The 25649-nt window shown below is 40.7% G+C and overlaps 1 protein-coding gene across 6 annotated transcripts in view; it reads right to left on the bottom strand.

The window, feature by feature from the left end:
- Positions 1-1777: 1777 nt before the first annotated feature.
- Positions 1778-25649, bottom strand: part of RNF157 (ring finger protein 157) — a 55149-nt gene continuing 31277 nt past the window's right edge. For 3 of the 6 annotated variants that reach the window (XM_063459017.1, XM_063459018.1, XM_063459016.1), the window contains exons 7-20: positions 24361-24427; positions 17690-17733; positions 17386-17433; positions 17231-17302; positions 15408-15567; positions 14624-14736; positions 12618-12850; positions 12095-12200; positions 11664-11775; positions 9677-9867; positions 9532-9597; positions 9058-9103; positions 8599-8697; positions 1778-3669 (exon numbers count right to left, since the gene is read on the bottom strand). In XM_063459017.1, coding sequence (XP_063315087.1) covers positions 3548-3669; positions 8599-8697; positions 9058-9103; positions 9532-9597; positions 9677-9867; positions 11664-11775; positions 12095-12200; positions 12618-12850; positions 14624-14736; positions 15408-15567; positions 17231-17302; positions 17386-17433; positions 17690-17733; positions 24361-24427 — 1479 coding nt within the window. In that variant the 3' untranslated portion in view covers positions 1778-3547. Of the gene's footprint in view, positions 3670-4015; positions 4057-8598; positions 8698-9057; positions 9104-9531; positions 9598-9676; positions 9868-11663; positions 11776-12094; positions 12201-12617; positions 12851-14623; positions 14737-15407; positions 15568-17230; positions 17303-17385; positions 17434-17689; positions 17734-24360; positions 24428-25649 lie in introns of those variants that run through there. The other 3 variants (XM_063459019.1, XM_063459020.1, XM_063459021.1) reach the window with 3 other exon arrangements.

Raw genomic sequence — 25649 nt, 5'->3', positions numbered from 1 at the left:
TTGCTCACTATCTGAATACCTTTCCGACACAGTGTAACTCAGAGTGACACTGATCTTTGATTGCTGAGTGCATATACTGGAGGTACATTTATTGTTTTAATGCATCCTTGTGCCGCTCAATGGCACAAGCTCCAAACAATCTGTGTGGACACTAGAGAGCAGTGTTCTTTGCATATCTGTTCTCGCACAACAAATGTGTTTGGTCAAAATCCATGCATATCCATGTCCACTGTGTTGGCACTACAGCTTCCCCCTCTGTCAAGGCCCCCTCCCGCAGCACTGAAAAGGTTAATAACCCCTTCAGTCAATGAGCTTAAGTGGTCTGTGTGTCTACAATGTCCCTTTAAGTACCAGGAGCAGAACATGGTCCTCAGATGAGATGGTGGTCCTGCGAGATACAGCTTCATGTATGTAAAACCTACCTTCCCCTGCCAAGCGGTGATTATACTATTGGGGGGTCTTAAATGGAATTTCCAATTTTAGGACAAAATAGTCTAACGGGAATTTTTCAATTTAGCAGTTTTCAAATTCTGCTCTTTTGATCTAAATGTGAAATAAACTGCAATTAGACCAGGTTTTGTATCTACACTCACATTGCATGTGAATTTACAGGATAACGTACAGTCTTTGATGGGAGGCTAATTATATCCCAACCTGTGAAATACATACATCAAAAACATCCAGTCTGCATTCTATCCTCTGAGTTATTGCTTCATTGTTCAAAGACAGAGGAAAAGGAGCAAAATGTTGTGCCTGTCCAAATATGCATGGCCTGCATTGTGTGCATATTACGTGTATACCCATCAACCTCTCTCAGTATTGGTATGAGGATAGGAAAAGTTTGTTATCGAACAATGCAGTACAACCGGCCAAAAGAAGGTGCTGCTGTCCTGAATTTTTGGCTGAAATCAAGACTGATGATCTCAGCCAATCCAATGCTTTCCCATGGGAAAACAATGGGAGGATAGTGCACATGTGTGGCAAACTGATGCACCAATCAGATGGTCTTGATGATTTTTACCCAGCTATTTCGGAGAAAGCGCCTACAGTGACTGTCAGAGTGACAGCCATTAGAGGCATTTAAATCCTGCAATGTAAACACTGCCATTCCTACAAAACAGCAATGTTTAACCCCTTAAGGACACATGACATGTGTGACATGTCATGATTCCCTTTTATTCCAGAAGTTTGGTCCTTAAGGGGTTAAGCAGACAGGTGCATGGGACCCATAGTATAAAGTGGTCTGGGTGCCTATAGTTTCACTTGAATTTCCTTCAGATCTTGGTTTGGAAAACACTTACTTTAGCAAACATATAGTTCCTCTAAACTGCACAATGTGCACACAACTACTTTCCTTCTGCAGCTAATATTGGCTCAACTTGACCCAGTTTCCTTCTGAAACTCTAAATTGAACCATGTTCACAATAAACCGTGCAGGAAAGTTCACCAATACAAATAATTACATGTATTGTTTATCTCCAGCCAAAAATCTGCATTGTAATAATGTTCTTTAATACCCATCACTTATTCTTGGATGGTCAAAGCCATAAGCATCTACCTCGAATTTCTACACCTACACCCCATGTGACTAACCCATTCACTAGTAGTAGTGATTTGCCTAATCATGAAGTATAAAGAAAAACAGACTTGTAAATGCTAATGATTTATATTATTTTACATTTCCCTGAATTTGGAATTCGGCATCAATGTACTCTTACCCATTGCCTTTTCTCCCCTCCCAATCACATTTTTATGTTGGAGGATAGACAAGAGACAATACGGTCACAGGGTTTATTTGCTGAATTATGAATTGGGGAAAGTTGAAAACACCCTTTTGACAATTGATATATAATTGGAAACTTGGACAAAAATCTCTGTTGAGCTAGAGCCATTTTTCGGATGTTTACTTTCATCATTTAAGTTTATTTTTCAGTTGTAAAAATGGCACAAATCCATCTTTAGTGAATAAACCCTAAAGCAGGGGTACCCAGGAGGTAGAACCCCAGATGTGTTAACACTACAGCCTCCATGATGCTTTGTAATTCTAAAACTGTGCAAAGTGTGTGAGAGTTGTAGTTCTACAGCATCTGGGGACCTACCTTTTGGGCACCTCTGTCCTAAAGTGTATGTGACATTGGGGGATCCTGTCTGAATGGTCTAAGAGAGGGCAGAGGCAGGGTAAGTGTTCCACTTTTTAGTTTTTACAATAACAACGACCACCAAATAAATATGTGTGATTTCTGTTTAATGTGGTGATATTCTTACAACCTTACATTCTAAATGATACCTGATCAGATCAGGCCTTGAACAGCTGAGACCCCATTTGTCGACCACCTACACTTATTATCCTGAAAGTTGTGCACCCTTAGCTTCAGGTCGGGTACCTCACTCCTGCTTAATCCTCTCATTGCCTCATCAGGATGTTTTTATTATCATGAACCCAAGTGGATCAGAAGAAAAGCGTCTCTGGGTCTGTCAGCCCTATCAGACTAGTGGAAGGGACAAATAATCAGAAGTGCAGGCAACAGCTAGTAAGACTTCAGTAGAGCAGACGGGCTATTTTTGGGATGATCTACTGTTTAAATGTCACATTGCTTGGAAGAGCCTCCCAGGACAATGAGGCTGTGAAGTGAGGATTCTATGAACAAAGCAATTAATTAATTTATACAACAGTCTGCACCACCTCCCTTGAACTGCTAAAGCACAAGCGGTACTAGGCTCCTTGCCCCTCTTGTTACACAGAACAGGCACACTATTCTGTCCATCTTTGTTTACATAACACATGCATAGGCCCCCCCCCCCACCCCTTCCATTACCAGAAATCAATCATACAGTCAAGTTTCTGGGGCACACCAACACAGATCTTCATCGACCAGTTTCACACTGGTACAGCCCCGGCTGGTTTCATCATTTGCTATTAAAAGCTCACTGGGAGTTTAAATCCCAGAGTGGATATTGCACACTCTTCTGTGGTCAGTCTCGCATCATTCCATAAAACAAATAATATTACATCTTTACCTCCCCTGTACTTTACATACATGCGTCCACTTTGACCCCCATACTTCCTCACAGATACAGAACTAAGCTCCCACCTTGTTTGGTCCCAAATGGGCAGTGCCAGCCGATGCCCCATGACTACACAGAATATGCACATGGAGAGCAACAGTCCCAGCCAGTTCACTATTGCTAAACAGGCACGTTCGTGTTAGTGCCATCATCCCTTTGATATATATATACAGTCTGGGAAACGAACGGAATAGTGCTACCTTGGCCATACGTCTATACACAGAATATATACATCACGGGCCAAATACAAACAGAATATACAGCAGTGGTACCAGCCACCCCTTTCTGCTGTGATACAGGTACATCATTACACTTCCTGGTGCACGGGATGTGAAACATTGTGAAGAAGGTGGGACGGCTGGCACCAGGAGCAATCTGTGGGGTGTCCTGAGTGACGGTAGGGTGGTGGGAGCCTCTCTTGGTGATTTGTGGGGTAAAGTGTCCACATTATAAGCAGCAAGTTTGTTGGGGTAAGAGGCTACTACACATCCAGAGTTCCCAGCCGGCTTTGCTTGTCACCCACCTCCTTTAGAGAAATGCAGGTATCTGACCCATGGCATGGGTGCTTTGCTTTCTGTCCAGGGGCAGCAGGATAACAGACATCTAAAAAAAATAGTAGGAGTTAAGAAACACAACTAATGACAATAATAGTAAGAAGAATGGGAATAGGTTAACAAAGTTCAAAGAAAAGTAGGGAGAGAGACAAGTATAGCAACTTTCCATTGACTAGGCTTGAGCCAAATGGCACGTATCTCAAAATGTTGATGTTCCCAATTAGAAGACCCTCATATCCGTCTATAGATATTGAGATTTTAATATTTTTTCAGAGACACTACTAAAGAAAAAGAACATAAGAATACAAATCCAGGTAAAATAAGACATCATTCAAACTACCCATGGGAATAATAGGAACGAGACTAAATCAGGGGTTATTGTCCACCTTCCGTACCTAATCTCCTATTGGTACGGGCTCATGGTCTGGAACGGCCACTGTGGATGAGGTAAGAGAGAGAAAAGACAGAGACAAGACGCAGTTGAACAAGGACAGGTAAATGCATGAATATAGGGGGCAAAAAAGACAACACACAATGTAGCTTAGATAGAGTGATATATGCTGGGACAATAGCGTTATCCTTATTGAAAAGAAAGTCAATAATTGGTCATACATGCACTGCAAAGCTAGACTCAAAGACACTTTTTAAAACAGCTTTCTACTAAAGGAAAAAAAAAAAAGTACATTATCCACAAGAATCCCAAAAGAACTGTCTAAACGTGTTATTTAAATGTTTGAAACTGCTAAAATATATAACATGGAGACTATTTTATGCTTTATTGATCATCGCAGTTCTTTTTCATGTGACATACACGTTACATATACTTGAGAGTTCTAATAAAATTTCAGTTATAATGCTAGCATATTCAGGAGCACTTAATGGTATTGAAATACAGTCTTTAATCAGTATACAGCTATAACAGAGTACCATTCATATACTTATGTAACACTTTCATATCGTTCCGACTTATCATTATGTCCATACTACTGGGCTTTAATAACATTAGGACGTATTGACATGTCCCAAGTACGAATCAATACCTGGGGGCTCCTCTCTATCTGCTGGAGCCTTTTAGTGGCCCCAGACAAACAGATGAGCTGTATGCAGTGTTCACAGTGATAGTTGCATACAGACCTTTAAATGGGGATTTAAATGCCCATTGCTGCAATGGGGTGTGAGCAGGGTTAAAATCTCTGCACTCACCAGAGAACCCCACATCAATTTATACCTGGGACTCCCCTCTGTCGGCTGGTGTCATTTTTAGCGGACCCAGGCTGACTGGTGAACTGTATGCTGCTCTCAAAGTGAGAACTGCATAATGCCATTTAAATGCATCGAAAACAACACAGTTGAGTAGACTGAGCAGATTGAGTTCAGTCATGGTTTCATCATTATTAGGAAATATTCCTGTAATGTTGAAAACATCCAGTAGATGGCGGTGACAGACCACTTTACTGTTTTAACTAATTAAACCATCTGCTGAGATCAGTACTGATATTAGCAGAGTGTTTCTTTAAGATTAAGTGTAAGGTTTAATGCTGGTTTCAGGTGAGGGATGGTGTACAGTTCAGCTCACGAGTAAGGTTAGAGTAAACATACAGCTAGAGTTAGTGAAAGCATACGGTTAGGGGTACCGTTAGTACAGCATGAGGGAGTTCGTATTGGGTTAAAACCTAATTTAGTTCCTACATATATGAGACATTTAAGGTATGTAACTATATTTGAATATTTTGATAACAGTTCATTTTTTTGTTTTTCTTCAATATTGCTTAATTTACAATGATAATTTATACATGTTAAGGGTTATTTATCAACGTGTTCTGTTCTCAAAAGTGATGCAAAATTTTAAAAGGGAGGAGTCACAGTGGGATGTGCTTGCTGGTTCCACTGGTGTCCACTTTTAAAAACAGAACAATTTCATAAATGTATTTTGTGTGTTTGTGTATGTGGGGGAGGTGTATCATTCATACATGTATTGACAGAACTGGCAAAGTATGTACCCTGAAAGGAGCTTGCAGTATGACATCACAGTGGGTCATCTCATTCAAACAGTTGAGTTCAAGTTCAGGAAATCACAATTCTTTAAAAACGCATAAAAAATGTGGGCACAGGCACAGGCAAAATACTTAAACGGACAAGGGACACCCAGACCACTTTAGCTCATTGAAGTGGTCTGGGTACTGTGTCCCTATTGCCCTTAGTGGTGCAATGTTAAACATTGCAGTTCCTGAGAAACCACTGGAGGCGCTTCCTGGATTGAAACTGACCTTTGGTCGGGTATCTGGCACTGGACGTCCTCATGCTCTGCATGTCACGGGAGATGGGACTTCTCGTACAGGTTTCCTTAAGTGCACTTTGTATCGTATAAGGTCTCCCTGCATTCAAATAGAATTGTTCCCTTTTGTTCTATTACCGAACAGATTCTTTGTGGTCTCTCTTGTTAACACCCTGTACTCACCGACCACCCCTTGCTGTTAACCACCAAAACAAGCATTCCCTGGATGGCCTTATTTGCATGGCTTGCATCACCATTTTTGTGACTGTTTCCAAGTGTCTAGATGTCACTGTGTTGAATGCCTGTATTCTACATAGAGCAGTGTGTGTATCTATATGCAGCTGTGGGTCAACAAAGGGGGGCAGCAGGTCTATAGACTGTAGAATATAGTAGGTGTGGAATGTATTCTGTGTGTAAATCAAGAAATGCTGCACTGAGTGACCACCTGATGTGGGAGTCAGCAAGTCTATCTGCTACAACAAAGGGCTGTGTTGATGTAACCAGAGATTGCTCTGAAGGGACAGGGGGTCCCAGCTTCAAAGAGGAATTTGGGTTGTAAGTTTCCGACCGCCCATGCAATCAAATTAGCCCCCTTTGTAAATGTATTTTTGGAGTGGTTTAGAATATGGTATTTTTTTCTGTAAAATGATTTCTCTGTACCTGAGAGGGGACTGAATTGCCTCTCAGGCACAAAGAATCATGGGAGGGATTGACCTGTGGGGTTGGGTTGGAAACCCTTTGCATGGGGCCTTTGCATAAGTGCATGTGTTTTTCTCTGAAATAAACAGTTCTCTTGTTTTACCCAATACGATGGTCTTGTCCACTATATTGGGGAATTTTACAATATTCCAGAGGGCTAGAATCACTGTATGCTGTAGCTGAATCCAGGACCGGGGGTGGGGGGGGAAGATTAGAGAAACGTCGACCAAGGGATACTAAGAGACTCTGCAACCCATGACAGTATTTATTTATTTAGAGGTGCCCTTCCTTAATTTGACAAATGTTACATTTCAAATGCATATAAGCCCCCCCTCCCCTAACTAAATATAGTAAAATCTTACTTGTATTCAAATCTACAGCTGCTGCCTCTGACCCTGATCAGCCTGCATACAGCTGACATAATCAAAAGTGATTCTGAAAGCCAGTCACAATGATTTGCCATAGGATTGGCTTAGATGGTCAAGGAGGCAGATCAGGGGCAGAGCCAGCACAAGTCAAACACGGCCCTGGCCAATCAGCATCTTGTCACAGAGATGCGTTGAATCAATTCATCTCTATGAAGAAACTTCAGTGTCTGCATGCAGAGGGAGGAGATACTTAATGGCAGTCCCAGGAAGCACCTTTAGCAGCCATCTGAGAAGTGGCTATTAAAAATATTCCTAGGCTGTAATGTAAGCACTGCCTTTTCTCTGAAAAGACAGTGTTTACATCAAAAAGCCTGAAGGGACTGATTCTACTCACCAGAACAAATACAATAAGCTGTAGTTGTTCTTGTGACTATAGTGTCCCTTTAACTACCACTTTACAGTGGTAAATACAGGCAATAAATTACTTTCTTCTTTTATATAAACTGTCCCTCAAGATTCCCTACATCCAGCCTCCCTTTCACCACCCGTTCACACAAACATCTCTCTTTCCAATATCCATTCTCCCACGTTTACGCTTTCCTACATTCAGCATCTCTCCTCCTCTCTCAGTCTGTGTGTAGGAACAATGGACAGTGAAATTCTCCCACAATAGGCTAATTAGAGGCTGTTTTTAGAACAGATTAAAAACGCAGCTATCACTACTCTATGGTGATTATTGCCTAAAATGTCATATACGGCCTCCATCTACTAAATAGCCTCACACACATACACTGCACCTTCTACTTGCAGTCTCTCTTCTCCTTAGCTTCTTCTTGCACTGTAACGTTTATAGCCTTTTCTTCTGTCCTGTTTACAAAGTTTATTTATCGTTCTTGCTGTCCTTTGGCCTGTACCTGGTATATAAACCCAGGGCTAGATAAGAAAAGCAGGCGAAGGCTAACAATCCCAGATGCCTCCCACCCGAGCTACAGGCTGAATGGGGCATGCTGTGGTCCAAGGAGCTGAAGCGGGAGAGTAGCGAGGACAAGCAGAGCAGGAAGCAGTGAGCACAGCTGACACATAGTGAACATGAACTTTTAAAGCAAACAAGGGACATACAGAAAAGACAGGATTATTAAGAAAAATGTGAAATGGCAACAAAAGAGAAATGTACCTATTGTAAAGGCCATCATGGAAGAAGGGGAGTATGTGTAAGGGTAAAAGTATGTGTACATCTAAAAGATATTACAAGTCTTTTTTTTACACAATACTATTTTTAAAGCGCCTCTATATCATGTAGCGCCCAAGATTCATTTAAAAAAATTTAACAAAAAAATTAAGTTAAAAAAAACCAAACAAGACTTGAAAATAATGAAAGGTAATAGAAACAATGTGCGTTCTAAAGGGGCAAAATATATAAAGAGGTAAGTTGGATGAGACACATAATAAAAAAAGCAGAAGGAAACGTGAAGGAGGAACATAGAGTGCCATGGCTATAAATTTTGAGACCGACATAGAGTAAGTGTGATGCCCACGGATGGGGCTCGGTGCTCAAGGTTTGGTCTCCCTGCAGAACAGGGGTATTTAGAGATGAATAGGAAATTGGAGAGTTCATGTTCAGGATTCAGCCACTCACCGGCCAGGCAGCCATCAGAGCCCCGCACATTGTCCAGAGTGTCCCTCAACGTGACCCGCGCAGCATTGTTATTGTCACACTCTCTGCCAGTCCTCTGCCCTGCAACAGAGTTAAGGAAATTAGAGATGGGCAGAGGGGGGGCACCCAACAAACTGCCACACACATGAGTTAACGTGGCTCAGGTAATTAGTGTGCACAATAAGAAGAAGGGACGGAGCGTATGCCCACAGCGGGTTCAATGCCACTGCCATGCAGGACACGGGGGTGGCTGCATGCTATCACTCACATACGCCACGGAGAGGCATTCAGGTAAACATGGTTTAATGGAGCTATCTTTAGTTGTAGGGGTTCACTCTAGCTCTCTTATGCTGGTGGAGGGGCCTTACAAGCATTATGCACAATAAAGTAGGGTGCATACGCCAATTTAGTGGGCAATGGGTGAAATGCCAAGAGTGTTACCATCATCTTCCTCTGGGGATGCAAACTCTTCCTCTGTGACATTCCCCTAAAACAGAAAGCAGCATTACAGAGTAGCAAGGGCCTCAGCCTGAATGCCACTTCAAAAGATTGTTTTTCTGTTAATATGTATATACATGAATCTATGTTCACATTATAAATGACGATAAATATAGAATTTAATGTCAGGAGTAAACACCACTAAAGGTTACACTGTAGCTAAATACTCTACATCACAGAATGGTGTCATTTACGGGTCTTGCGTTATATTTTATTAAATGGAGAGGTGAGGGTCAACTCATCACGGTCCTTTATCCAATTCCCAGTCTCATTTTCCCCATTCTCTTTTTTTATCCTAAATCTTTGTGTAGTTCACTGACCCAACAATGTCTCATCCCTTCAGTTTTTGTCCTCCTCCCATCTAAAGCATTAGGTTGCATCACCTCCCACCCCTCGAGAAATTGTCTGAACAAGTACCTCAGCATCCATCTCTTCTCCTGATACAGTGACAAAATGTCCCTCCGGTGACATGACTGGTGACAGCTGTAAGAGGTTAGCAGAATGTGGTTAGATGGCCTGACACTATCTGTAGGCTTAATGGCAGTAATGGGTAAAACCTCACCTCACCCTCCTCTGAGGGAGATCCACTTGGAGCTGCTGGAGGTGATGGTGTGATGTCCACTTCTTCATCCATTCCACCTGCTGTGTAGGAGCCAGACATGGAAGACACTGTGTCTGTGCTAAGCTGAGACTGCTGGCTGTGGGATGAGGCCATGGACATTACGGACTGTGCCAGGCTGCTGCTTAGGGGGTCTGTGCAAAAGATGGGAATTAAAGAGCAATGGGTTAGGGGAGGGGGAATTGTAAAATAAAGAAGACATATAGTGAAGAACAAAAGGATGTTTTATTTAAAAGCTAAAATAAACACAGAAGCAAAAAGGGGAAAAAAAATGGAGCACATGTCGCAAATTAACAGGAGTGCACTGATCAGGCAAAATATGGTTGATGTCAGTTTAAATTGCAATAAAATGTTATCTACACATTCGGTCGGTCACATTGCTACCATAGAAACGGATGGTAACTTATTAAAATTGTGCCTTTAAATATCCACAAAAGTCAGGAAACAGCATTTATATAACAAATTACTTTGTAGGAGGTATCACACTCCTCAAACTGCACATTTAGCTTTTCTACTACAAGATCTTATGCTGGAGATGTGGCAAAGCACCTGAATCCCTATGCCACACGTGGTGCCCAGTCCTACAACATTTTTGGGCCGGAGAATATGTTCCTACAACACACCCAAGCGCCCACCAAATCGATCCCAAAGCACCTGTCAAATGCAGCTAAACCCCTGATACTTCTTCATTGAAAACAAGTGCTTCCATTGCTAACACGGAAATGGATTAGCAAGGATATCAAAAGGTATGGAGTGACTGGGCTGGTCTTGGATGAGGTGGTGAAAATGCGCTGTGTTCTTCAGTTTGTAACGCCCACAACTGACAACTGACTGCTTGATCAACCCTTGCGTGGTGTGAAAAATGAGATAAGAAAATTATACATAAGTGACTAAAAAGTGTGCAGGAAGGTGTGATTCATATTTTCAGGGTTACTAAAGTGAGAATTCAAGTGAATTTCAAATTTAAAGCCATAGTCCTCTATGCTTCCACTTCAGCTACTACAGCCTAAAATTTGAAATTCACGTTGAATTCTCATTTTAGTGAATAATCCCGTTTATGTTTCTCTGCACACAATGAAAAGTTTATTCTAAATAACATCACTCACATTTTACCCACAACTTAAAAAAACAAAAACAAAAACAAAAAAACCTCAACAGCAGCATATCTACATAATAGAATGCTATTTAAACGGGTTTATGCACCAAACATCAAGTGGAGAGAAAACTTGCAAAATTTAGCTTAAAAATACAATAGCTGTGAAGCATTGTCGAACTCTCCCCTGCTCAGTTTTGCTATTTTAACCAAATTCTGCAAGTCTGTTTTCAACTCACAGCAGCTTGTTGTTTCTGTGATCAGATCTCAAAATGTTATCGAGCAGTTGTAAATAGTCCACTCATTGCTCCAGGTGTTTCTGTAGGACATCTTAGAAGGACCTTTTATAGTGATACATGTAGCTGGAACTTGACAATGGGAGCATCTCTGTCTGGCCTAAGAGACTATAAATAGGAGCAGGCTTTACCATTAAACTTGAACCCCTGTACATATCGCTGTGTAAGAGGCAGAAACACCTGCTGTGTGGTGAGAAATATGCCGTTTGTCACCATATCACTCTCTGCGGAGATATTTTCAGATGTACCTGTGTGTCTTATTTTTTTAGCAGCAGCAGCGTCCTTTGATGGGACACGCCATTCACAACATCCTGTGAAGACGTACAGTTTGATGTGCATGCTACAAAATCTTTGTTTCCCATATGTGTGATGCTTTGTTTACAGAATGAGTAGCAGGGTTACATTACAATCTGTCTCCAATAACCCCCTCAATTGCCTTTTGATATGAATGCATTATGACTGCTTTTTGACAGCCATTAAATGTGTTTATCTGTGGTTATTGCGACATAAAAAGCCATAATGCAGGATTTGGAAATCTGACCTTCAGGGGAAGTAATGGTGGAGGACAGGGGTGTCCCCGTGCAGGAAGACTGATCGATGGCCCCTGATGAAGACAGCGTGATGTTCTCGCTTTCCGGCGTGGCTCCACACTCCTTTAGACAGAACATGTAGAATAATTAGATTTCTTTGTTTTCGCATGTATGCAAAGCGTATATTTCCCTATTGACTTTCCTTCCTTCGTAGACTTAATCTTCACGCTTACATTCATAACCCTATACACTCCTCTTACACGAGCCTTAATTAACATGCTATTGCTTCATCATTCATTCACGAGACTTCTGTACCTTTTAATTTTTTACTCCCCATTGTCTTGTTCCTGTGCCAATACATTTGCCAGAATTATTTTCTTCTAGCTCTCCAACTTTCTCTTTAAGACATTTTCATTCATTCAGAGTTCTCTTGTCACATTACCTCTGCCAGTTGGGGAGTTTTTTTTCTGGGACTTAAAATCTCGGCTTCACTGAAGGATTTCTCCATCTCATCTTCCTGAAGCACTGAAGAATTCTGGGAAATCGACCTGCAAAAATAAAAACACTTGCACTCACTGTCCAAGTTCCCGCATGATGTGGACGGACAGAATCACCTATTATATTGCACCCATGACAAAGTATGGAATGAGGTGCATGTTACCTCTAATATAACATGAGTTGGCAGAGTAGGTGCCATTAAAGAGCCATGATTATTGGCTGAAAATCTCTATATATTTCTACAATCAAGTGGTTAAAAAGGAAACATACAGGTGTATTTTTATTTATATGTGGCTCATTGCTTCTTCTTAGAGGCGGGAGACTTCTTGGTGGAGGAAAGGAACTAGTGGTTTGTTTTTGTGTTTTGTTTTTATTGCAAAAACACAATCCGGCATCATAAAAAAATATATATACATGCTTTAGGAAGAGTGTAACCACAATCTAATCAAGTCATTATGCCATCTCACCTTGAAATGCTCTTCTTTAGCTTTAAGGCCTGGCTTCCACATAGGTGTTGCAAGGGTGAGTGCATTCGGAGATGGGGCAACTGGATGTCACTGCCATAGGAAGGAAGAGCACAAGGGCGTCTGTTATCCCCAAGAGTATGCAACGGGGGAGCAGAAGGGGATGGTGTGAGTGGTCCATTCAGGGCCTCCAGAAGAGAAACCACTTCGTACCCTGGAGGTACATGTTCCGAAGACTGTATGATGAGCAGAAAGACCCAACATCAAATAAGATACACAAAGTGGGAATGAAACTGAAATACAACATCCTGCAATATGGTTAGTTCCTACTGAGGAGATCCTAAAACTAAATCTTGACGTTTTAGGATTATGGAAAGAACCTTTGGTATAAGCATAGCAGACTAACTCCAGCCATACAATTAGGCTAAACGTAAAATGCCAGGCATGCCGAAACTACACAAGTGATCTAGAAACCCCCGAAGCATTGCTTCAGGCTGGTCAGTGGAATATGTGGAATATTTCCCAGTGTCTACAGGACTATGTGGTTTTTGTTCCAAAATGTGTCACCTCGATATTGTGCTAGCTAAATGGGCAGCAAAATGAAAAATTGCAGGTAAAATAAATATTTGAATAGAATTAGATTTAGAGAACTCCCAATAGGAGATCTCCAAATTGGTATTTTAAATAGAACAATGTGGCAAAGCTGGAATAAACTCGACTGCAGCAAGATAGAGGGAAATAGATACAATTTAGCAAGAGTTATTCACTTATTCAGTGATTTGTTAGGCTTTGTTAGTTTCTTGCCAAAATGAACACTGTGGTTAAAGTGTATCTCTGTTTGCTTATTGAAATAGGGTATCTGTTAAACTAGTAAAGCTCTCAATACCTCTGTAGATCAATCAGGCTCCCAAAATCTCCCTAATTCGTTATATAAGGATGAGGACAAAGTAGTCCATCCCAGTACTGGAGTGGGGTCTAATCTCTAGTAATGAGTACAAAGGGAGTACACACTTTTACCGCACTGTTCATTTTTGCAACAAACCAATAAAACCTAACAAATCACTGAATAAGTGAATAACTCTGTTGCTAAATTGTATCTATTACCTTCGCTCTTACTGCAGTCAAGTTTATTCCAGTTTCGCCACATCGTTCCATTTAAAATGCTAATTTGGAGATCTACCTTTAGAAGTTCTCTAAATCTAATTCTATTCAATTAAATCAGGGTGAAGTCCTATGGTGGAATTGGTACCACCGACACCGACCTGCCCTTGTCAGTAACAATTATTTTTTTATTAATTTCTGGACGTAAAATACATATTTGCCTGCCATTCGATTCTAAGGCAACCACATCCTCTCTAATATCTCCCACAATGTTTTGGCTTTCAGGACAGATTAAAGAGGATTCTGGGTGACGCACTGGACTCCTGTGAGTCGACTTGTTTCAACAGCCGTATACCAGATATCAGGAAATTATTTTAATGATAACTTAAAGGGCCAGTTAAAGTGCTCTAACCACTATAGTGCCATAAGTCATCTGGTGTCATCAAACAGGAGGCTGTAAACCTGTTTCTGAACGGTTTGATGCTTACCCGGGCCTCCTGGTGCCTCTGGTTCGGCCTCCTTTTTAGATCTTGTCACTAATACTTCTGCATTAGTGACATCAATTCCACCCATGTTTGGAAAGAATGTAATGGCTAAGAATGTCATCTGACACTTTCAACCAATGAATTTCGGCCAAATAGGTAGGATATTTAAATGTCTATTGCCCAAGGGAACTTTTGCTTTAGGCACATCAGCATCGAGCGAGCCCAGAGGACCCAGGTACTATGGGACAGTGTCAGGTGACCCCACTATAACAGTTATGGTGCCTAGACTGCTAATTTAAAATGAATACAAATTAAAATGAATACACTTGAATATCAATAGCATTGTAGCAGCATTGGAGTGTGAGCAAGTCTGAAGAGAAAAGGTTAAGGCCAGAGAGATGGACTGAGACAGTATGCACTTACTGTGTGTTCCTCCGAGTCAGAAGATGGAGCTGCAAGAATTGGACTGAATCCTGTTGGGGAGAGAGGGCCCGGAACCTTCCTCATTGCTCGAATTTGGAGGAGAGCTCGAAATGCTGTTGAGGGTGAAAAGGAATGGAATAAACTAACTGCATGTTTAACTGAAGAAGAAAATTAATAAAAAAATAAATAAATACAAAAAAATATATGGAGAAAAACGTACATAAATAACTCACAAGAACCCTCACATAATATAACGCAAGCGGAACCTGATCTACACATTGCAACCAGTATGTGCTCCTGCTTAAACTGACCATTAAAACTTTGAGTGTTCTTCACTACATGCTGTGTCCAAACCCACCACCACATGTTATTACACCCAATGGAGAGATAGAACTTAATGATATTGGAACCTGGAAGGGAATATGTTAAGGCCACCAATATTTTCCTCAGCATTGCTGAATGAAACACAGATCCAATAAGCTGAGAGTGGGAGGTTAACGTGGCATTAACATTGCAACCAGTGTTTAAGGGGAATGGAGAGAAAGCACTGGAATGACTTTGATGGCAAATATACGAGTAGTGGGATCCTAGGCCTGACAGTGTGAGGGTGAGAGGAGGTGGAAGATACAAGAAGAGTTATGAAGAAGGTTTTCATAAATACAGAAAAGGGAAGGGATAGGCAAGGTGAATAGAGTCTGTATAAAGTGTGAGAAGATGTCTGTAACACAGGAGAAAAGCGTCAAAGACTCTGACGCATATGCGAAAATCTGTGATTACTACTCACGCAGCCGGCAGATTGGGCAGTTGCTAGCCTGATATCGCAGGGTGTCAGCACATGTGTTACACAGACAGAGGTGTCTGCACGGAAGGATGAGTGTGTCCCGGACATCAGACAGACAAACAACACACTCAGCGCTGTTGTCACTAACTTCATCCTCTGTCACCTGAGATAGGACCAAAATCAAGTGAAATGAACCCAGCGCTTCAACATTTATACGCCTTTATTCATATTTCCACACACAAGTCTACTTTATCTATAAATATACAAAAAAGTAACTATGTAGAAACATATAAATTCAGAAAACATGGAAATAAATATGTTTACATGTGAAAATAGTAAATTTAATCTGATCTCTGATTTAATGGTAACAATGCGAAAAAACATTAAAAAAAAGTTTTGACTTATGACTTTAAAGGGACACTCCACTTCCCAAAGTAAGAAATACATAAAATAAAAAAATGCAGTTTAGAAGATAAACCCCGAATGAAAACATACATGCATTTAATTATGCATTTTTTTCATTGGGATATATCTAAACAGATTGCTCTCCTCTTATCTGCAGCTTTTGCAAGTCCTCCCCTTTTTCCCTAGCCCAAACTTTCTGTGGCTGTCCAATCACAGACTTCCAAGTTCAGCTCAATGAGAAGTCTTTGCAAGGGAGGTGCCTTTGGCAATTGCCTCTTGAGTTTAGTTCCACTGAGCTAAACAAACCAGGAAGTAACAGGGCTTGTTGTCTGGTTAACAGCCAGGGGTGGGTGTAACAAGGTGAATTTATAAATGTGCCGATTTCTACTGAAATCTGCACTTTTTCCAAAACGGAAAAAAAAGCTAAACCATTCCAGCAAGCTAAAAAGCTTTAGGGGTCTGAAGTGTCCATTTAAATCTGGTCTGCATAGAAAACAATCTTTAGTCATAAATATAGACAGAGGTACAAGAATGTTTTGGATTTCATTAAGGTGTTTCTGTCAGCCTGCATCAACTCGAAAGTTCTTGTACAAGAATAATATATGGGCTTCACTGGTGACAAGACAAGAGGTTTGGCTGCAAGGAACATTTCTTGCACAAACATTGCAAATAGTGATTTGTGCAATGATATGCCAATAACATGAGATTAAATTTCACAACAGAAACTGAAGACTACTTGCATAACAGAAAGCAACTAATTAACGAGTAGCAAATTACTAAAAGTTGAGCTTAATGTAGTGGTTCAAGTGTCTATAGCCTGTCCCTGCAGGTTTTTCAATGTACATTGCCACCTTGCAACACCTCTAGTGCCAGTCACTCAAACAGTAACTAGAGGTGCTAAATATCTCAGTGCTGCACAGTGTGCAGCACCCACATTCAGGGTCTCCACGTTCTGCTTGGAGATGCTGAATGCTCCCCATAGAGATGCATTGATTCAATGCATCTATCACATGAGCAATAGTCTACCAATGCTTTCCTACAGGAAAGAATTGGATTGGCTGAGATCATCAAGACTGATGATCTCAGCCATGGAGATGGGAATAGCCAAGACAAGACCAGTGCGGCAAGGGAAAAAAGGGGAGTAAAAATTTCATAGAAATCTGAACTTTTCTAAACTGTGGTTAAAATAGGATCGCAAGCTGAAGTGCTTTTGGTGTGTGGAGTGGTCCTTTAATAAATGTGGTTCATTTATAAAAGGAGTGGGCAATATTGAGCATCTATGCATTCTCACACAGCCAAAAGATTGACTGGGCATCATAAAATTGGAGTACAAAGGTGGTATTTTGGTGCATGGAAGCTATGAGGATATCGCTCATCTGTTGTTCCTTGTGATGCAAGTCAACCCACATTTAACACATTACCTTAGAATCATGAGAGTTGTACTTGTTTTCAATGCCGTAGATTTCCTGCAGGAGGTAACTGACGCCATCTACCTGCAGGAGGTAGATAAGAGCAGGTATTCAGGGGCAGTTCTGTCTGAGGCCAGATACAACCCCTGCTGTGACTTTCTACTCACCACTTGTTTCTGTTTCAACGGCTTCACACAAAAACTGCCATCTGCATGCTTCACAATGAGAAAATAAATGAGGCAAGAGATTTGGGCAAAAATGAATAAATAGATAAAAATACAAACACAAAAACATAAGAAAAAAAAAAAAAAACAATCAGGCTATACTTTATAACACAACATAATCAAACAAGCTCCATTCATGGCACACCATGCCCATGCTCATGTAGAGCTCTCAACACACAAATCAACAAATGTAACTCAACTAACTAGAAGAATACACACTCATATATAGGCGCTAGAAGTTACCTACCTTTTCAAATGTCGCCATCAAAACATGACAGTGCCCGAGATGTTCTGTAAGAATCAGAAGATAAATAGAAACATTAAAGCAGTCTAACTACACACCTGACCATGCTGATACACATAGGCGTGGAATTCCCACATCCGGGACATATAGCAGAATTGGTTAGAACATTGGGCAGGCAGATTCTTTCTGCCTTAAGACACGCCGCAGGCGACTACAGGGGATGTGGGGGAGGGTTGATGCTGGAACAGGGAGCATGTGATCTGCACCTCCGGTGGGTACAGACTACAGTAATAGTTCTCTCGTGGTCTAGGATTCAATAATGGGTCAGAGGGCAGGCTGGAATTAGTGGCGGTTGTGCTATTACGCACAAGGTGTCAAAGCTGCAAGGGAGTGATTACTGTGGTTTGCACTGGCTGGAGGTGCAGACCACACACACCCCCACTAAACCACCGGGACTTTAACCCCTGCTAGACCATTGAAAAGGTATAACTCCCACTAGACTTTTCTGGTCATAGTGCTGTCTTTGCAGAAACTATGTAGGAGGGGAGGGCAAAGAAAAGCACACACACACACACACACACACACAAACACTACCAGCAAACATATCATACATTCAAACTACACAGAGCCATAAAACATCACAAACACATTGACATTACACACAACCAAACATCAGACAAGACAGTAAACATCACACATCACACACCACATACACATTAGATATAAATGGAACAATTGAGATGAAAAGTTGTGAATAGCTGAGCTGGAGTTTTTCCAAATTAGATTTTGTCTCTGTTTTTCCATTCGTATTTTAATTTGCAAAATGGGAAGTTCAGTGAATAATCCTGTCAATGGCAATTGCACTAGGCAGGTACCCCAATCTGAAATTATTGTCAGGTCAAGTAGACTGTCATTACAGGCCATTAGTTGGCTACCACTATAGTCCTTTAGACAGGTACATTCAACTCTTAAAAGAAACACACCATTCATCAACACAGAGGAAAAGCATGTCCATGTCAACCACACAGCAGCCAGAGATAGCTTCCTCACTCTCTCAAAAAAAATGTTATTCCTATCTTGGCACGTTGCTAACAGTGATCACATTCACTCTATGAGTCTTCACTGCAGTTAGAATGTTGTCTTGTTAGGATAGAGCTTCTGCATAAATCTTGGAGAACTATGAAGTCATATGTCCTTAAACTGCGCTGAAGTGGAAGGACTGTCCTTCAAATTCAAGAATGCCTCAAAAACCGTCGTTCCCTGAAAATAAGACTGGGTCTTATATTAATTTTGTGCCCTGTAAAACCCACTAAGGCTTATTTTTGGGGGATGTCTTATTTCACATGTGCTAGAAAGCAGGTCTACATTGGGGGGAATTCCCCTGAACCAGTTCACTAGGGCTTGGGATCCCGCAAATCTATGTTCGGGGAAACTTTCCCAAACATAGATTAGCAAACTAGCGACTAGGGCTTATTTTTTGGGGGTAGGACTTGGATTACGATCATCCCCCGAAAATAAGCTATTTTCAGGGATGCAGGGTACCAGTCTGCTCTGTGTTCTATACTCCCTCTAAGATAATAAGCTGGATAACTTGGGAAGGAGAGGTACGAAACAAAGATGGCTGGACATGGAGGAATGTGAACAGGGATTGGAAATACTACTGAAGAGAAAAAAAAGAAAACAACTATCTTATAGATGAAAACATATATATACATATACACACTAATATATATATATATATATATATATATATATATATATATATATATATATATATATATATATATATATACACACACACACACACATATATACACACACACCAATACTTATACAGCCTTCTCGACAGATGACATCTGTTCTCTGAATAGAAAGGAACACAACTCCCATTCTTCACATTATAAAGCCATCCTGTCACAATAATGGAATCTAGGAAAAAACTCACAGACACTGCTTCAATTGTGCTACCACCACAAAGTGAAGACATATCACTCAGTCACTTGAGAAAGCTACATCCAAGACTGGATCCATAACTACCATAAACCCACCACTAGATGGAGCAATAACTCTCCCATCCATCAGAGAAAAAGCCCATATTCCTGCTAAAGGAAAGGATATAAAAACTAAAATACGTTTCTGATACATGATTAAGGCTTTTGGGGCGGAACATTGTATTTTAATTTTTTTGTTCCGGTTTCCAGTAAATCCACATTTATGTACCTACCCACTTGAACGCATGGATTATCATTTATATGCAGATTATACACAAATCTACCCGTCTACTCCTGATCATTCTCCGCCCATCTTGACTGGTGTCTGACTGCCTCTCTTCAATTTCTAACTGGATGGCTGCCCACTTCCTTAAACTCAACCTATCCAAAACAGAACTTCTGGTCTTTCCTCCCTCAAGTGTTGCTACTCCCGTGTCTGTCTCCCTCCAAGTCAACAGCGCCACCATCACCTCTGCCTCGCAGGCTCGCTGCCTAGGTGTTCTCTTTGACTCCGACCTCTCCTTCACCCCTCATGTCCAGTCGATCGCCAAATCATGCCGCTTCCATCTCAAAAACATAGCTTGCATTCGCCCTTATTTAACACAAGACGCAGCTACGGTGCTGGTCCATGCCGTTGTTCTTTCTCGCCTTGACTACTGCAATCCCCTTCTCAGTGGTCTTACGTGTTCCCAGATAACACTGCTGCAATCTATAATGAATGCGGCGGCGAGGCTCATTTTCCTGTCCGCTCGCACCTCCCACGCCTTCCCCCTCTGTCAATCCCTACATTGGCTTCAAGTTAGATATTGGGTTAAATGTATGATTGCTTACAAGTCCCTACATAATGCTGCTCCAACCTAACTATCCTCTCCAATACACAAATATGTCCTGTCGAGGCCCCTGCTCTCTCCCGAAGACCTACGTCTATCCTCTGTCCGTACTCCCACATCTGATGCTCCAAGACCTTTCCAGGGCTGCACCTTTTCTGTGGAACTCCCTTCCCGTCTCTGTTAGACTTTCACCCAGTCTCCCCTCCTTCAAAAAAATCTTTGAAAACACACTTCTTCAGGAAGGCATATCATTTAAACTGTAAGAGGGCTTTCATCCCCACCCCCATGACTCCTCTCCTGCAACTGTCAAAAATAACCTACTAATTCTCAGTGATTACTTTTCTAGCAAACTATTTTATTACCCTTACTTGTACCCTTTGTGTCACTATACCCCACTCCCTCTAACATGTAAGCTCATTGAGTAGGGCCCTGAACCCCTCTGTACCTGTGCATCTATTTGTCTGGTTACAATTACGTGTCTGTTAGTACACCCATTGTACAGCGCTACGGAATTTGCTGGCGCTATATAAATAACAAAATAATAATAATAATTCTCTACTTTTAACAAACAATACACCTATAATATACATACAAGTAGATCAAGCATGAGGAAGGTATTCATGCCGGATTACCCATAACTCACATCACAGTGGAACATATGTACTTGGGTGTAACCAATTTTTTTCTTCCTGTAATTAGACCCCACTGCCTTTAGAATTTGAAGTCGTTTCTGCGGACCCCTCACCATCTTCTCTTCCTGGACTTCTAGTTTGTCTCGCTGCAAAGACTTGTTGGCTAGTCCAATTATTTTACAGCGCTGCAGAATATGTTGGCGCTTTACAATCAATAATAATAATAATAATAATAATTGATATTGCAGTCAAGTACACACAATTTTGTAAAGTAAAAATACCCACAAAGGAACAGGAAACCAAGATAATGTGAGAAAAGTGTCGCAATAAATTTGCAATAGACAACCATAATCAAACACCTTCGGGCTGTCTATATTTGTGTGGAACTAAACAATCAAAATACATAAATATACAATACATAAATATTGATCATGTTGGAAAATAAGAGCTAAATGGTCCATTTTGAACTATGTTTTATTTATTTGAACTTAAAGGAACACTATAGTCACCTAAATTACTTTAGCTAAATAAAGCAGTTTTAGTGTATAGATCATTCCCCTGCAATTTCACTGCTCAATTCACTGCCATTTAGGAGTTAAATCACTTTGTTTCTGTTTATGCAGCCCTAGCCACACCTCCCCTGGCTATGATTGACAGAGCCTGCATGAAAAAAAAAACTGGTTTCAGCTGTAATTTACCTTAAATAATTGTATCTCAATCTCTAAATTGAACTTTAATTACATACAGGAGGCTCTTGCAGGGTCTAGCAAGCTATTAACATAGCAGGGGATAAGAAAATCTTAATTAAACAGAACTTGCAATAAAGAAAGCCTAAATAGGGCTCTCTTTACAGGAAGTGTTTATGGAAGGCTGTGCAAGTCACATGCAGGGAGGTGTGACTAGGGTTCATAAACAAAGGGATTTAACTCCTAAATGGCAGAGGATTGAGCAGTGAGGCTGCAGGGGCATGTTCTATACACCAAAACTGCTTCATTAAGCTAAAGTTGTTCAGGTGACTATAGTGTCCCTTTAAGGTTAATGTTACCCATGTCCCAAGTCTTCTTCAGCTTCTCTGCTATTTTAATTAAAGTATACTGCAGATACATGCACACATTACAATCATGTCCTCTTGTTCCTCTAACTCTCAGATAAAAAAAAAAAAAAGGATTTATTTTTGCTTTGCAGAATCTTTTTTAAATGTAAATGGAAGACTTACATTGCAAATCTTTGAGAATTTACTAGGGACTGTTACATTTGTCAAGCTCCTTATTTCTGAACCGTATCTCATCATCACTTGAATATCGCCAACTTACACCACAGCGCTTTGCAATTATAAAATGGGGATATTTGACAAGTCATTTACATATGGAATAGAACAGAGACAAGAGGTCAAGAAAGTCCTGCTCAAACGCGCTTACAATCTATCCTGCTATTGGAAGAATGAGTAAACACGTCTGAGCAAGTTTCTAAAACCCAACAATCCACACTATGGCGTATCCATAGGATTGTGCAAAACAGTAGAATCTAATGCTTAAAAGCAGAGGCTGTTAAAAAAAACACTGGTGGCCATTCACCATGTGTGCAAAGATACCCACTGTCTACAGTATCTCTGACGACAAAACAAGACACTAAAAGTAGTCAAACATATTCTATAGCTGAAACGCCCGAAACGTAACCACCGTGCAAAATGTAATCTGTGCAGGAAACCAGGTCTAATTCATTAAATAACCAGTTATATAATTAACAAATGATGAATCACAAAATAGATTTGGAACCTTATGTGCTTGATGGCTGAATTTGTACTAGTAGCATTTTGCCAGTGAGATAGCTCAGTGGGGCTAATGCATCACCAGTAGAACCTGTTCAAATCCCCGCAAGGATGACTCAGTCCTTCATCCTTCTGAGGTAGATAAAATGAGTACCATTAAATTGGGTAATCGTAAAAACCCCTGGATCTTGGGCAAAAGTAACATCCCCAGGGCGTACTTGAAAACCAGAGTAATCTGAATGTACCTTTCCTGGTTAAATACTTCTTCTTCCTATTATTATTATGTGGGGATCTAGGAGAAGGACTCCCGTCTTGAGTACATGCTTTCCAGATTTTTGGATTTCTGAGTGTCCTCTACAAAATTGTTTTGTGAAATATAAATTAACGACTTGACATAAACCAGCTTTGGTTAAACAGTTGCCAAGTCTCTTCGAGTGGAATAAAGGTCGACATCACGGAATCTAAGGTGTTAGCATGCTCTATTAAATTTGTTATACTAACACTGGGCCTAAATTAGAGATGCTGGAATCTGTGCCTGTACTCACGTGTCTTCTTTTGAGTGCAGGCTTCTTGACGTCTAATTATCTAATTACAATAGGGGCTGAAATCAGCTTGCCAAAAATATATCAATCACTCAACGCACCTTCTCCAGTAACAGTGTTCAATATTGCAGTGTATCTCGGGTAATTGAATACAGCCCTAAGCTACATTATAAACCTGGTGTGCTAAAATTGCCAGAGCTAAAAATACATGAAGTCAACGCTCAGTTTGATCAAATACAAAAATCAATAAAAGGATAAAATGCTTCACAAAAATAATAGGATTCCAACAACGGACATGTATGGAAACAAAATGCCTGTGGTTTAACAGAGATGGTTTCACGGCGATAAAAAAAATATGAAAGACGGTGATTAGCACTCAGACTGCTCTAAATGTTGAGGGAGACTGATTGCTTCACACATGAAATAAAGCTGGATTTTTGCATTAGCAACCTGGACCGAGTTGAGCCAACATTGGACTATACTAGAATATGAAGGATGTTAAAGAGTATAGAACGGTAAACACGAGCTTGGGTTGATCCTAGTGTTCATCTCACGAATGTGAGGAGCACTCAATGCACGAATCAGGAGCAATGAGTGGATCCACATTCGGTTTTCATTTGTAGAAGACTGGGTCTGATCACAAAAGAAAGCAGGTTCTATTTAAAATGTGCACATTGCTGTCTCCAATCAATAGCAGGAGAGCACAGAGTACCCTGCCCTGCCCCTGCTATTGTTAATGCTTTTCCACTTTATTGTTGTATTACGATTTGTTATGACATAGCCACAAAGGTTACCATCATATTACCAAAGCTGAAGTAACAGAAGCCTAGAGGATAGCTCTGGGCAAATTAGAATGTAAGATGAAGGTATGAAAACAATGGTATAACCGTCATAAGCGGTACATATCTCACCTTCTCCTTCCTCTACCACCGCATGGACCACCATGGGATAAACCTCTCGATCCAGGTCAAATGTAAGCTTTAAAAAAAAAAAAAAAAAAGTAAAGATGAAAAACAAGTTATAGAAAGTGTAGCAACAAGTTTGCTAAACGGAAACTAATTTGGTGATCATACAAGAAGAAATTATTACGGATTACAATTATATCAAATATTTTCATTATTCACTTATTCCATGTCTGCACTCTTCCATGTTTTACACAGAATATTCAAGGACATAATGATTCCTATGTAGGGTTACAACTTATTGATCAAAGGAGAAGTCATTTCCCAATCTGTGGCAAAATCTGAGATCACTTCATATTGCCTTTCTCGCCTGCTTCTGGATGAACAGCAGTAACGAGAATGTGTGAAAGCCTGAATTTGACGAACTTGACTCATCTTTCAGCCTACATATCACCATCTCTCCGTCTCATCTCTATGGGGGGCTGCCACCTACTTTGCTGGGCACCTCATCCGCCAGGAGTCCATGTCGCTGTTTTATTCTCATGCATGCGCAAATCAATAAAAAAGAGGTCGATGGAATATCATCCCATGAAACCGCAATGTACCAACGCTTTTTATTTTAGCTACCTGCTTGTACTGTCTGCATGCTCAGATAATTTATGGTGTGCCAAGATCTTCTTAATTAATTCGCAGTGTGATTTATATTCCTTCCAGTGCATATTAATGAGAAATTCTGATGGTGTATGAACTTATCACCATCTCTCCGTCTCATCTCTATGGGGGGCTGCCACCTACTTTGCTGGGCACCTCATCCGCCAGGAGTCCATGTCGCTGTTTTATTCTCATGCATGCGCAAGTCAATAAAACAGAGGTCTATGGAATATCATCCCATGAGACCGCAATGTACAAAACAAAGTCTTTTCCCACTGGTAACTGCTGATATGACACAACAAACCTTGACAGCAGAAGCTCTGCCTATTTCCAATCTCTGCAAAGTCCATAAGATAAAGTTGTCTCTCGGTTGTCTTACATCTTTTGATTTCATTGGAATTTCAGTCACTGTGAGTTCATGAATATTATATTGTTATTACATACTCTAAAGTAACAGTCACACTTTTACAGGAGCTTCAGACTCTCCTTCAGGCAGTGACAGGGGCCTGGCGGACCCTAGGTAAGTTGTCAAACTGTTTGCATATAGTTTTACTACTTACCCCCGGGAGGGCACTCATGGTTTCTTAACCACAGTGCACTATAGTGGTTATTGTGCTTGGAGTGTCCCTTTAAATAATGCCATGCTA

This window comes from Pelobates fuscus, chromosome 6 (genome assembly GCF_036172605.1).
Source record: "Pelobates fuscus isolate aPelFus1 chromosome 6, aPelFus1.pri, whole genome shotgun sequence".
Classification (NCBI taxonomy): domain Eukaryota; kingdom Metazoa; phylum Chordata; class Amphibia; order Anura; family Pelobatidae; genus Pelobates; species Pelobates fuscus.
This window is presented reverse-complemented; position numbering and strand designations above follow the sequence as displayed.